At 39.1% G+C, this 15,503-nt stretch overlaps 1 protein-coding gene across 16 annotated transcripts in view; it reads left to right on the forward strand.

Annotated features, from left to right (window-relative positions):
- The window catches only part of FRMPD1 (FERM and PDZ domain containing 1), a 251,567-nt gene that overhangs the window by 176,238 nt on the left and 59,826 nt on the right, over positions 1-15,503 (forward strand). For all 16 annotated transcript variants that reach the window (XM_069085279.1, XM_069085280.1, XM_069085276.1 and 13 more), the window contains one exon: positions 2,121-2,225. Coding sequence is in view for 14 of the 16 variants with exons in the window: in XM_069085276.1 (XP_068941377.1) it covers positions 2,125-2,225 (101 nt within the window). In the remaining 2 variants the exon portion in view is untranslated. The remainder of the gene's footprint in view (positions 1-2,120; positions 2,226-15,503) is intronic.

A 15,503-nucleotide genomic window follows, 5' to 3' on the forward strand; every position in this document is an offset into this window, starting at 1 on the left:
ATCCAAGTTCTAAATGCTGTTTCATTTCCTGGGATATCCCCACACCAGCCCATTTAAACTGTAATGTAGCTGAACTACAGCTTCGAAGGACATAGCCAATTTCGTTACACTCACTGGACAACTCACCTACATAAGTCTCTTAAGAAGTCTCAGTTTGCTCATCTATAAAATGAGGGGGTTGGAGGAGATGATCTCTAAAGTCCCTTCCAACTCAAAATCACATATCTTGACTGCTGTTTGTAACATTTCAAAGGGTAAATTATCTCTATGGAAGCAATATTCACAGCATTGTTTCTATGCGAAAATTGTTGGATTCGAGATAACATGATTTAAGAGGTCATCTAGTCCAGTGCTTCTTAAACTGTGGGTAGTGATATGGGGTCATGTAACTGAATGTGGGGGTTGTGAAAAATTTGGCAACAGTAAAAGATTTTTGAACCTACAGTGACCAAAACTTAATTCAAAATCAAATGTGTAATGAATCCGAGGTGTTTCTGGCAGAGCTTGGTCATGTGGCATTGAGCAACTTCACTGTAGCCTTGGTTCTGAACACACAATATGCACACTTTGCACTGCGCGTGCCATCACACTGCGCAGTGCCACAAACATTGCTAGAAGCACCCTGGCTCATATTCGAAACTATTGTCTCTAATGAACAGTAAAATTTAACTCAAAATCTTGTGGAAATGAATGTTGAAAACTAAAAATAAATAAATTTTTAAAATAAATAGTAAAATTATATTTATACCAAAGAATTGTTTCAGAATAAATTTCCTTATGATTTATTATCAGTAAATGTTTGGTTTGTATACCTATTTTATATACCTGTATACCCAGGGTTGTATAAAAATTTCTCAGGTGAAAAGGGATTGCAAATAGAAAAAAGTTTAAGAAGCCCTGATCTAGTCTTACTCCTCCTCAGATAAGAAAAGTGAGGCCCTGAGAAGTTAGTGACTTTGCCCAAGGTCACATAGGTAGTAACCAGGATTCAAATGACAGTCTTCCAATTTCAAGAACAACATTCTTTCCACTGTACTATATGAGGCCTTTCCTAGAGATTTTGCTGAGATTTGCCAGCATCCAGAAGATAAAGCCTTTGAGGACCAACCTTAACAATGAGGCATTTGGAAGAGAATCCTAGTTAAGGAAACATTAGCTATTTTAATGATTTACAATTATTTCTTCTCCATCTCGATCACAGTTTTAATATATTGTAGGTTGGCATAAGAAATTAAGTGGGAATTTTGGGAGAGTTTTGTGGAAGCTGCAAATGACATGGGAAGACTAGAAGACGACCTGGAAAAAGTTTAGAAGCTCAGAAATGTATAAAATATGTGTATAGTATTGTATTATATCAACACATTTTATCTTTAATACCACAATAATTCAGACTTCTTCTTTGGTACAAAGGGAAGACCAAAATCTTTTACGCAGATTTTCCAGATTGCGGGAGGTTGTTGCGCCCCTAACCCCACAATGTGGAAGGGATAACTGTAGTTCCGTCAGAAAAGAAAACATAGTATGATTAGGCGTGCAGGATTTGCAGTTAGGAAACCTGGATTAAAACCCCACTTCTGATACTTATTAGCTATGTAAATTTGAGTGATTCATTTTACCCAAGTCTCAGTTTCCTCAAGCGCAAAATGGGAATAATAACGTATATAGTACTTCATAGAGCTTTTGTGAGACCCAATTAGTAGTAATGATAATAATCACAACTAACATTTATATAACACTTTGAGGTTTGACAAGCATTTTACATGTTACCTCATTTTATCACCACAATAACCCTTCAAAATAGGTGCTGTTCTTATTCAAACTGCGGCACAGATGGGTTAAGTGACTTGCTCAATGTCACACAGCTAATGAGTGTCTAATGCAATTCTTTCCTGATTCCCAAGTCCAGCGCTGTCCAGCCACCTAGCTGAGACATTATATACAATAAGCACTCTGTAAACTTTAAAGTGATCTATAAATGTTAGTTATTGTCAAAATGTACATTCAAAATATGCAAAATGAAAATGCTTTTGCCAGAAACAGCCAATGTTTTCACTGAACATAGTTTAGTGATACATTTTGTTTGGTTTCAAAATGAAAATCCTTATTTCTTATATTTTTAGGTAAATGGAAGATCTGGAGAATAATTTATTACAGACAAGAAAAGCACATAGAATAGAACAAATGGTAGCAAGATGGCTCAGACGATCTCGGGATAATTCACCCAGGTAAGGCTCAACAGAGATTTTATTTTATAAATGTTTTGCTCAGAATTGAGATCATATGGTATCAATTTCTATAAGCTCTTTAAAAATTTTTTTATCTCAGGTCTCCTTATATCTCTTCAAGTTAGTCAATAAGCATTTATCAAGTGCCTACTATATGCCAGGCACTATACTAAACAATGGAGATATAAAAAGAATCAAAAGACAGTCCCTGCCTTCAAGGAGCTCACAGTCTAATGGGGAGACACCATGCAAACAAATAAGTGCCAAAAAAAAACTCTATACAGAATAAATAGGAAATAATCAGCAGATGGAAAATAAGTGGGAGTAGGAAAGTTTCATGTAAAAGGTGGGATTTTAACTGGAACTTGAAGGAATATAGAGAAGCCAGGAAGTGGAGATGAGGAAGAACATCCTAAGCGTGAGGGACAGTCATGGGAGGACAGAGAAAATGCCCAGAACCAAGAGATGGAGTGTCTTGTTCTGAGAACAGTGCCATTGGTTTCAATGAGATTGGTAAGATAGGTTGGGCCAGGTGGTGAAAGGCTTAACAGAGGAGTTTCTGTTTTGTTGTAGAGACAGTGGAAAGCCACAGAGACTTTACTGGAAATGAGAAGTCACATGGTCAGTTCTGCATTAAAGAAAATTACTTTGGCAGGAATGTGTAGGATGATAAGAATGGAGTGCGTTGAGGCAGAGAGACCAATGAGGAGTCTGTTACAAAGATGGTAGTTGTGAGTTGAGAGAGTGGCAAAAGATATTGTGGAAGTAGAAAAAGCAAGATTTAGCAACTGAATGAGTAATAATAATAGTTGACATTTACATGGTGCTTTAAAGTTTGCAAAGCCCTTCAGATGTATTATCTTGATTAATGCCTACAAAACCCAGTGCTATTATTGTCCTCATTTTACAGATGAGTAAACTGAGGCTGAGAGAATTTATGTGATTTGCATAGGGTCATAAGTATCTGAAACAGGATTTGAAGTCAAGTCTTCCTGATTCCAACTCCAGTATTCTCTCCACTATGGCTATGGGGTGAGGAGGAGTGGAGGATAATGCCAAAGTTATAAAGCCGAGGAGGCTGGAAAGAAGGCATTATCTTCAAGAAAAACAAGGAAGTAGGAAAGAGGGGAGAATTTAGGGAGAAAATATAGTGAGTTTGCTTTGGGAGTTTGAGATGTCTCCAAGATACTTTGAAATGCCTGGCACATAGTAGGGACTTAATAAATGTTTATTCATTTACTGACTGACCCATTGGTGTTGTGGGTCTGAGCTCAGGGAAGAGACTTGGGGCTGCATATATAGATCTGTGAGCCATATACATGACCATGATAGTTAAGCCCGAAGGAACTGGTGAAGTTACTTGGAGTATAGAAGAAGACCTAGGACAGAAGCTTGGGGAACACCCTTGTAGTTGTTTGTCCTTTGTGCTCAAAGAGGATCATGTTGTCAGGAATCTGATGCCATGACTTTCAGGTGAAGTGGATTGAAGTGAGAAAGGGCTGTGCAAAGTCACCAGGTTTACTTTCTCCTCTAGAGCCCTCAAGACCCAATGGCAAGATATAGATAAACAATAAGACTAGAGATGGCCCCCTGGCAAACACCCAAAGTTAGGAGCAAAGGAGACTGAGAGAAAGCAGTCAGGAAGATAGGAGGAGAACCAGGAGAGAATAATATCACAAAAACTCAGAGAGGAGAGATCATCCAGAAAGAGAGGGTGGTCAACAGTTATGCAACAGAGAGGTCCAAAGGAATGATGACTTTGAAAAGACCATCGGAATTAGAGTGGTGGCAGTAGAAAGGAGGGGATAGATGCAAGAGATTTTCTGACCTGGAAAGACCTACATGAACTGATGCAAAGTGAAGTGAGCAGAACCAGGAGACCATTGTACACAGTAACAGCAACATTGTACAATGATCAACAATGAACGACTTAGCTCTTCTCAGCAATACAGTGTTCCAAGACAATTCCGAAGGACCCATAATGAAATTGTTACCTATCTCCAGGGAAAGAACAGAGGGAGTCTGAATACAGACTGAAGCTTACTATTTTCACTTACTTTTTTGTGTTTTTTTCCTTTGGCAAACTAATTTTTTTTTTTAATTTTTTAAGCAATCGGGGTTAAGTAACTTGCTCAAGGTTACATGGCCAGGTGTTTCAGGGTGGGTGCTAAGTATCTGAGCCCGGATTTGATCCCCAGGTCATCCCGACACTGGGGCCAGTGCTCTTACTCTCTGAGCCACCTGGCCGCCCCTCAAACTATTTTTTTTTTTGCACACTGTTTCTTCTTTCACAACATGACTAATATGGAAATAGGCTTTACTTGATTGCATATATATTACCTATATCAAATTGCTTGCCACCTTAAGGAGGGGGAAAGGAAGGGAGGGGAGAAGATTTGGAACTCAAAATTTTACCAAAAAAAGTAATGTTAAAAATTGTCTTTACATGTAATTGGAGAAAATAAAATACTGTCAGTTGGTAGGGGGAATAAAGAACCAAAAAAGAGAGATTCTGGAGGTAGAATTTGCAGGGCTTGACAACAACTCATAAGATGTGGTAGAAGAAGTGAAACTAAAAAAAAAAAACAACAGCCACACACTATAGACTTAGAGCCTGGATGGCCAGAAACCAAGAAGTTTAGGAGGAAGGATAGGCTTTGGAGGGAAAAAGAAAGCATGATTATATATCCAAACAATTTGCTATTTAACATCCTTCTCATGTATGTACCGACTTTTGACAACTCTTTTCTTTCTCCTGGACCCTTTTACTATTTTAGACAGAGTCTTCTGCATCCTAAAATAAAAGCAGATAGATACTGATCTAATTTTACTGATGCAGAACTTTTGAATGCATTCAATTTTGAATAGTGTTAATTTTCCTACTCAGATTCTCTGCCTAGTTTGCCAAAGAGAAAAATACAGCTTGTTCAAGTAGTTCTGAAGTACCCATTTCTCTGAGGGAATCAGAAGCTATTATTTTGTTTCCAAATCATTTTTTAAAATATTAAAGCCCTGTCCTTTTTCAGAAAAATAGAAGTGACATTGTAGAAGAGTCTGGGCTTAGAGATCATGTCACAGACAAACCAGCTACATTCAGCGCCTGAACTTTAAGTAGTCCCAATCTTTTGCAATGTGGGCTAAGTCTCTCTTTCCCAATTCCTCCCTTCAGTGGCCCCATGTATGACTTCCCTTCAATGGCCACATGTATGACCTCCTTTCAATGGCTTCATGTATGACCTCCCTTCATTTAGGATCTGATGGAGTACTTTGAACTGGAACCACGAAGGGAATAAATTGCCTGATGCTAATTACTTCTGAGGGAGTTGTTTGTGTATGATGGGGGAGGAAGAGAGAGAGAAAGGGAACGTGTCTATATTCTCATGGCTTAATCTTTCTATGATATTAGGAAGATAATAAAAATTATTAATAAGTCAAGTACCTAACTGGGTTCACTTTGGTAAGATTCCAGGCTGAGGGGTGGCTAGGTAGCGCAGTGAATAGAGCACCAGTCCTGGAGTCAGGAGGACCCGAGTTCAAATTTGGCTTCAGACACTTAACACTTACTAGCCATGTGACCTTAGGCAAGTCACTTAACCCCAATTGCCCTGGCTTCCCCCTGTAAAAAAAAAAAAGATTCCAGGTTTAGTGGATCTTTACTCTCAACTCACTTCTTTAACTCTACATAATGCCATTCTATGTTGGCCCCTTCTGTCATGATCCTCCTTCACAAACAATTGAATACATAACCAGCAATATCTGATATGTCTGTGGGACATCCAGCAAATTCAAGGGAACTTTAGAGAACAAGATGACTTTTGGGATCTGCCTAGTTAATTAGAGAGGGAAGAGAATGAATAATGGGAAACCTTGTTTCATAGTCTGATACTTATTCTCCTTGTCAAAGAAAAAAAATATATTAATATCGTGTATTAGGCATGGACCTACCAAAAACAAGTCAATATCCTAGTTTCTTGTATTTCTAGAAAAGAGAAGTGTCCAAATTGTCATGATCCTCCCCCTTCCCCACCCCCATATCCACACACATCTCTCTATCCAAAATGATTTGAGGTAACATTTATAGGAATCTTGAACAAAGAAAAGACCATAATATGTTGAAACACACTTTGGGGTTAACATTACAAAACAACATTCACTACTCAGTTCCTTCTTTGACCCCTACTCTCTAATTCTCCTGAAGTAAATCAATGGTACCTCCTCTCTATGATCAATATCTTAACCTTGAATAGAAAAGAAGACAGTGTCTTTAGATGGATCATGGTACTAAATTCTTTAGAGGTGTGGAGGGGCAGTAACTGATCTTGACAGGGATTAAGTTTGGTTATTAACCTTCTTTCTGGAACCGTTTAACCTTTTTCTACCCAAATCATGTCAGCAAACATTTATTGAGGCATTAGGGGGGATTAGGAAAAGCTTTTTGTAGAAGGGGGTAGTCTACCTGAAACTTTGTAGGAAGCCAAGAGGTAGAGATGAGGCAGGAGAAGACTGCTAGCATGGGGAACAGCCAGTGAAAAATTGTGGAGTTAGGAGACCTTGATGAGGAACAGCAAAGAGGTCAATGTCACTGGATCACAGAGTAAGGTAGAAGAGAGTAAGATGTAAAAAGACTGGAAAAGTAGGAAGGGTTATGTTGTGAAGGGCTTTAAATGCCAGATGGAGGATTTTATATTTCATTCTGAAGGAAATGGGAAGCCACTGGGGTTTTACTGAGTAGGGCAAGGTGACACGGTCAGATCTGTGCTTTACTCACTTTGCTAAAGGGAAAAGTCTGCAAAGGGTTTTAGTCTGAATAAAATATTATTTCTTAACATTTTCAGTTAAACTAAAAAAGATGTTTTAAATATGCTTCCACACCTACTCGCCAATGCCTCCAGCTGTCCCATACTAGCTGCTTATCATCCAAAACATGCTTCTTCAAAACTCAGGTCTTCAGTCTCGAGGTACTCACTGCAAAATGCCGACCTTTCTCTCTTGACTTCCATTCATTCCCTATTCTCAGTTTCTTCTCCTTTCACCAACCCAAAGTTAAACTCCCAAACTCCAGCTTCTTTGTGCTGTTGCCCTGGAGCTCTGCCCAGAACTCTCAGGAGTCTCTGAGTCTCCCCTAGGACAGAAAGAAAACAACAGTCTCTTTGAGACCACGTTTCCCACAAGCTAGTCTCTAAGAGCCTGTCTTAATGCAGACTTTGAAGGTTTAGAATACCAAAGTCAGTATAGGAGAAGAAGACAATCTCCCTTAAATGCCACTCATTTTGCCAGAGGAAAAAGCCTGAGGCTGAGTCACAGCCCTCCTGTTGTGGAGAAAGAAGGGGAGGGACCCTGCTGTCCGGGCACATGGTTCTGATCTAGCCCTTGAGTTCACAAGATTTGGCTTGTAGGTGTGGCTGCTGAGAGGCTTAGTCACAGTCCTGGATGATGGCTCATGCTACTAAGAAGTAACTAGTTCTTAGGATCTTAACTGATGTGACTTGGAGGTATGGTGCCACAGGACAAAATACAGGACAAGAGAATGGACAGAGAGAGTAAATTGAGCCTAAGACAACTCCAAAAGACTCATGATGGAAAGTTATCCATATCCAGAGAAAGAACTTCGGAGTCTGGATGCATTCTATTTGCTTTCCTTTTCTTTTGTTGTTTTGTTTTGTTTCTTCTTTCTTATGGTTCTCCCCATTAGTTCTCATTTTTCTTTACATCATCACTAATGTGGAAATAAGTTTAATATAAATAAATAAGTAGAGTATATATCAGATTGCATGCTGTCTTGGGGAAGGAGAGAAAATTTGAAACTCAAAATCTTATGGAAGTGAATTTGAAAACTAAAAATGAATTAACATTAAAAAGAGAAAGTGTAGGGGTGGCCAGGTGGCTCAGAGAGTAAGAGCACCGGCTCCAGTGTTGGGATGACCTGGAGATTGAATCTGGGCTCAGATACTTAGTACTACACCCAGAAATAACTGGCCCTGTAACCTTGAGCAAGTTACTTAACCCCGATTACTTTAAAAAAAAAAAAAAGAGAAAGTGAATTGAACAAGCTTTAAGTGAAGGGAGATACAAAATGCAGATATGATAAGGCTGGAGCCCTGGATGGAGTTAGGTAAAACTGAATGGGTTTTTAGAGGGTTCTTATCTGAATCAAACAGGACAAGGCCCTGGGGGGAGGGAGTAGAGAGGTAGGATCTGAACTTGTAGGTTAAGGTTCAGGACTGATGTTGACTCAGGCCTGGGGGAACATGAGGGAACATGAAGGAACACAGGAGAGTTGGAAGAAAGTTGATATTTAAACTCCTTGCAGATGAGCCAAGAGGGCATCACCATTAATAAAGCTCTTCCTCTGTCAGGGTAATTCAGGTGGGTTTTTGAGTCCTCTCCTCCTTCATTTAGCAGGTATTCCTCGTTTCCTTTTTGTCTACCTGCAGAGAGATTGTGTTACAAAAGACTGCTCCAACATGAGAAGTTTTAAAATAAAAGCCAGAATTATCCTCATTGCCTGAGAAGAATTAATTGCAAGTTGTATTTAGATACTATCTAAGCTTCCTTTTAGTCTATTACCCTAAGAACTAGATCCTAACTAGGAATCAGTTGAATTTATATTTTTAGAAAGATAGTTTGCTGGATTGAAAATACAATTAGAGAAGCCAATAGGTGATTTAGGGGCCAGGCCCAGCCAATGTGGGCAGCTGGGTGGTGCACTGGATAGAGCGCTGGGCCTGTACTCAGGAAGACTCATCTTTGTGAATATGCAAATCTGGCCCCAGACACTTACTAGCTGTGTGACCTGGGCAAGTCACTTAACCCTGTTCGCCTCAGATTCCTTGTCTGTAAAATGAGCTGGAGAAGGAAATGACAAACCACTTCAGCATCTTTGCCAAGAAAATCCCAAAGAGGTCATGAAGAATCAAACAGAACTGAACCATAAAACCAATCGATATGAAACACCTCTGTCCCCTCACTAAACAGGAAAAAAGTGCAAGTTTTTCATTAGTGTTTGCATAAAGTGGAATTATGTAAACTTTGCTTGTTTGTTAGCAGTCATATCCATAAATGACCTTGAGATATGGCTCCCAAGTCTTCTCTCAAAGAGCACCCAACAACTCCTTTTTTTGGAAAAAAGGCTTTTCCTTTTTTTCTCCCCTCATTTCTCCTCCCATTGCTTCCCACAATCAGTGTTGAATTACCCCGTTTCAGTTCCATCCCTCATCTGTATCCAACCCTGGGACCCTGGTTACCTCACAAGATTTAGCATATCTATCCATTCATTCATACTCAAGACCCTAGATGTCCTCTTTTCTGGTTCTCTCATTTAATAGATGAGAAGACCCTCAGAGATGGACATTATTTGCCAACACTCTCACAGTTTTAAGTGGAAGAGCTGTAGTCCTTAATAGACTCTTAATCTATTGTACTTTCTCTTGTGCCATGCTGTCCTGACTTCAGATCAATATGAACTATCTATATGAATTATAGATAATGCTGATATCTAGGTATTTTTGTACTCTCAGTGACAGACTGGGTAAAAATCCAGAACAAAAGCTTACTGACATAAGCATTTACTATATTGGGTTATTCACTACCTCTGATTGGTAGGGGGGTTTAGTAAGATTGATCATTATTCTAGCATAATATAGCAGTGATTTAGTTGCTTTTTTTTTCCATTTCCTCCTAAAGATCCCTCCAGGTAACACCAAGGTCAGAATTCTCTGTGTGGCCTCAGGACCAAGTCACCTTCTGTGTGGTTCATGGTCAGGTACAAGGGAGAATAGATCTCAAGATGCAAAAGGACCTCAGATGTTATCTGGTATAACTCCCTCATTTTACAGATGAGGAAACTGAGACTCAGGGAGGAACCTCTCAGAAGGTTCTTGGGACTCTGAATGGGAACAGAACCAAGAGAACACTGTATACAGTACCAACAATATTGTTTTAAGAACAACTTTGAGCGACTAGGTTATTTTACCTATTATAAATATTTAAATTAACTACAAAGGTCCCATGAAGGAAGAGGCTATCAGCATCCAGAGAAAGAATCGATAAATAAAGTAGGTATAGAATAGTTTTGCATATATATCCGTATTTATGTCTAATGGTAGCCATCTCTAGGGCAAGGAAGGGAGAGCAAAGGGGAAAAAAAGTTATATGATAACGTTATTATATATTTAAAAGGAATAGGGGGGTGGCTAGGTGGCACAGTGAATAGAGCACCAGCCCTGGAGTCAGGAGGACCTGAGTTCAAATATGGCCTCTGATACACAAAACTAGCCGTGTGACCTTGGACAAGTCACTTAACCCCAATTGCCCTACCTTCCCCCTCCAAAAAAAAATAAATAAAAGGAATAGCAAGTTGTACATATAGATCTACAGTTTCATATGCAGTCTTTTCTTTTATTCTACGTGTTGTGGAAATGCTTGTTTTATTTCATAAATTAAAAATAAGTAATTTTTCTAGAAGGAGCACACGGATTCAGGGAATGAATAGATAAACTTATTAAACCTGGCTTGTTGGATATTTTGAACTGGATGTCCTGCAGTCATCCCAAACTTAAGCTATCCAAAAGGAAACTTATAATCTTTCCTCCAAAACCCACCCTCTTCCAAAAGGCTTCTCTTACTGCCAAGCATACCACCATCTTTTCAGTCACTCCTTACTTTATTCACCACACATATCCAGTCACTTGGCAAATCTTGTCATTTCATGACTCATAATACTTCTCATTCATCCTCTTCTCTCCAATCATAAAACCAGCATCCTACTTCACACCCTCATCACTTCTCACATGGACTGTTGCTATAGCCTTCTAATTGGTCTCCCTTGTCTATATTCATCCTCTATATAACTGTCAAAGTGATTTTCCTAAAGGATATGTCTAATCATGCCCCTCCCCCTGCTACTTAATAAACTCCTATGACTCAACATGACTAATATGGTAATATGTTTTGCATGATTGGACAAATATAGCCTATATCAAATTGCTTACTGTCTCAGGGAGCAGGAAGGTGAAGGAGAGATAATTTGGAATTCAAAAAAAAATTTTTAATGAATGTTAAGGGGCAACCAGGTGGTACAGTGACCTAAGTTTGAATGCATCCCCAGACACTTACTAACTGTGTGACCCTGGGCAAGTCACTTCACCCTTTTTACCTCAGTTTCCTCATCTGTAAAATGAGCTGGAGAAGGAAATGGCAAACCACTCTATTATCTTTTCCAAGAAAATCCCAAATGGGGTCACAAAGAGTTGGAAACAACAGGAAGAAAACAGCAAGACTATTTAAATTTATTTGAATCAATAGTAGCTTCATTAAAATGATAACCAACCTATAACATCTTTCTCAGTTGATAAAGAAATACGAAAGCAAAAGTAAGAAAGTAGCCAGAGTTATGGAGCTGTCTCAGGACAGAATAGGTAACTTCCTTTAAAAGCTTGCCCTTTTAAATCTTGAGTACCCCTATAGGAGAAAATCCCTTCAGACACATAATCCTTTTAAATTATCCCTGCTGGTTTTCTTTGAATCTTTCTTTCCACCTCTCTGGAGATTTCTAGCTATAATTTGAATTACCTTCCTGTAAGAGAAAAACACCCCTGAAAGTTTCATAATTTTAGAAGTCTTCCTAGCATGATTTTCTTTTCCCTCTTCCTTATCAGTAAACTCGATTTGAGAAAAATTCTGGTGAGAGCTAGTTAAATGGTCATGCTTCCACCTCTCTCAGCTTACATAATGAAATGTACAATTGATGTGAACATATAAATAAGTCTTCCTCGTTTCAGGTTCATGCTATCCAAATAATATCATTCAATCTAGATGCTGGTGACTGTTATCAGTTAAACAGTAGGACATTCTCCTTCCTTCCTCAGTGAGTTCATTGCCTGGCTCACAGGCTTTCTCTCCTCCTACTAGAGGACTTCAGTATAATTACTGATGCCACCTCAAATATCTGAATTTCCCCAGTGCTCAATCTATACTATTCCCATGACCTTACTATTCCACTTGAAATAATCATGTTCTTGATCTAACCATCACTCCTTCCATATTGATTAAGGACTTTTAAATACCTAGTTTATTATTGCTTAATTCAACAGAGGTATCTAGAAATTGTTCACACCTATTTTACAGGCTAGCACAGTGGTCCCCTCCCTTGAAGTGGTTTGGGGCTGAGCGGGATGTTTTAGTCTCTTTCCCCTACCCTTTTTGACTTTCAACGAGTCAGAAGATTTGGACTTTCTACTGACAGTGGTAGCAGAGTCCCAATTTATCAGCAGTGGCCTGAAAATAAACTAGATACACATGAGGAAAGGCAACCATAGGACTCTAAAAGCACTCTAATCCATGGAGCCCAGCAAATAACTACTCCCAGCCCAGGGCTGTACTTCATCAGGACTCCAGGAAGGGACAAAAGATCTCCTAAATGATCAAGAGCCAAGAGTTTACTCTTTGGCCACATGAACTTCAAGTTTGCATCTGTTCCCCCTGGACTCTCTTTATGTATTTGTAGGATAGTACATCCCAGACTTTTGGGAAGTGTTTCGGCACCGACTGTTACTATGTTATTTTAGTCAATAATGTTGTTGTTCAGTTACATCTGACTCTTTGTGACTCCATGGACCATAGCATGCCAGATCCTTCTGTCTTTCACTATCTCCCAAAGTCTAAGCTCATGTTTGTTGTTTCCATGACATTATCTATCCATCTCATCTTCTGCTATCCCCTTCTCCTTTTGCCTTCAATCTTTCTCAGCATCAGAATCTCTTCCAGTGACTCCTGTCTTCTCATCATGTGACCAAAGTGCTTAAGGTTCAGCCTCTGGATTCGTCCTTCCAATAAATGTCAAAATTAACTTGAGTATTGACTGATTTGATCTCCTTGTTGTCCAACAAACTCTCAAAAGTCTTCTCTAACACCACACTTTGGAAGACATGATTCTATAATGCTCAATTTTCTTTATAGTCCAACTCTCACAGTCATACATTGCCACAGGAAAACCCACAGCTTTTGTTTAATGGACCTTTGTCAGCAAGGTGATGTCTCTGCTTTTTAGTATGCTGTCCAGATTTGCCATAGTTTTCCTTCCAAGGAGCAAGTGTTTTTCAATTTCATGGCTACAGTCAACATTTACAGTGATCTTTGAGCCCAAGAATATGAAATCTGACTCTGCTTCCATTTCTTCTCCCTCTGTTTGTGTAGCAGCAAGCACCCCAAGCGTCCTCAGGGTTTGCTGCCAACACAGGTTCTTAGATCTGCTTTGTTAAAGGAAAGCAACTCAAAATGGGTTAACAAGCTTACTTTAATCAGTCAAACATGTATCATTTGCCTAGTTCAGGGGAAAAAGGTTAGCACCCCAAACTTCAGAATATACAGACAGAATTATCAAGACAGAGAAACAGATCAAGTAGACAGATTTCAAACTTTCCAACCATTACATCCATACCCAATCAACATCTGGGTTTTCCAAAGCTGAGGGGGGGCTCTCAACAACGGCTTCCCAGAATCCAGATCAAATCACAGAACACTTCTCAAAGTGAGCCCCCAAAACAAAGCTACACATCAGGGCTTATATAGCCTCCTCCTGGCTCAGAGAATGTAACAACCTTATTGACTCACTGGCCAATCAAGAAGTATCTACTGAAAAACAAGCCTCCCACCCCAGGCTCCAGGTGCATGTTAGCCTAGGGGCAGGGAAGATCTTCAAATTTACTTTCCCATTACAGTTTGCCAGGAAGTGATGGGATCAGATGCCATGATCTTAGATTTTTTGATGTTAGGTTTCCATCCAGCTTTTATGCTCTTCTCTTTCACTTTCATCAAGAAGCTTTCTTCTTTACTTTCTGCCATTAGAGGTTTCCAAAGTCTAATTAATTCTAATTGGCTAATTGACAAAAATCATTTGTGAGTACACCAGTGGAAGCTTACAATACCAGAGAAACCCCTGACTCCTCATAGTTACCCCTGAGACTTCAAGGTGAGGAGTAGTCAGTCCTCTGGGACTGACTTGACCAGAGTAAGGTGGGGTTGAGAGATTCAGTGCTAGACATCAAAAACCAAATGTCATCACCTTCTTTTCAAACCTGCTCTTCTTTCCTCCTTTGAATGTTCCTCTTTCCATGATTAGTGCCAGCAAACCGGGACTTCCAGATGGAAGATATTCAAGATGTTATGATCGAAATTAAGGTAAACTGAGGCACAAAGTTCTAAGGACTTTCAATTTATCAATAAGGCTAGCAATGACCAATAAAAGGGGTCTTTAGCTCCTCAGCAAACAAAAACACCTTGAGTGAGGGCATACAGATTATTTTTACAGACAAAAGGAAGAGCATCCAAAAACTAAAAGGCAGTAAGTATCGTAAATGGGAAAACAATATGGTTGGCTGGAAGCTTGGAATGCAAAGCTAACAACAACCCCTCCTTCCATCTTGTTGCTACAGGAAGCTCATTGATGGTATCCAGCTGCATCACGGTGATATCAGACCAGATTTTCTTTTTTTTTATAATATCTTATTTTTTTAGTTACATATTAAGACAAATTTTAATATTCATTTAAAAAATTTTTTGAATTCCAAATGTTCTCCCTCCCTCCGTTGCCCCCTCTCTAATACAGTAAGCAATTTGATATAGGTATGTGAAATTATGTAAAACATTAATTAGTCATGTTGTGAAAGAAGAAACAGAATGAAAGGGGGAAAAAACAGGAAAAAATAGTGATAATAGCATGCTTCAATCTGCATTCAGGCTCCATTAGCTCTTTCTCTGGAGGTGGAGAGCATTTTTCATTATGAATCTTTTGGAATTGTTCTGGATCATGGTATTGCTGAGAATAGCTTGAGTCATTCATAGCTGATCATTCACCATGTTGCTATCACTGTGCACAATGTTCTCCTGGTTCTACTCACTTCATTTTGTATCAGTTCATGTAAGTCTTTCCAGGCCTTTCTGAAAGCATCTTTGCTCATCATTTCTTATAGAACAAGAGTATACTATTACATTCACATAAGACAACTTGTTCAGTCATTCCCAATTCATAGGCACCCCCTCAATTTCCAATTCTTTGTTACCATAAAAAGAGCTGCTATACATATTTTTGTTCAAATTGATCCTTCCCCCCCTTTTTGCTTTTGGATCTCTTTGGGATCCAGACCTAGTAGTGGTATTGCTGGATCAAAGGCTATCCACAGTTTTATAGCCCTTTGGACATAGTTACAAATTGCTCTTCAGAATAGCTGGATTAGCTCACAACTCCACCACAATGCATTAATGTCTCAATTTCCCCACATT

Source organism: Petaurus breviceps, unplaced genomic scaffold, assembly GCF_028583685.1.
Source record: "Petaurus breviceps papuanus isolate PSGF00001 unplaced genomic scaffold, PetGlider_PUasm1.0 175, whole genome shotgun sequence".
Classification (NCBI taxonomy): domain Eukaryota; kingdom Metazoa; phylum Chordata; class Mammalia; order Diprotodontia; family Petauridae; genus Petaurus; species Petaurus breviceps.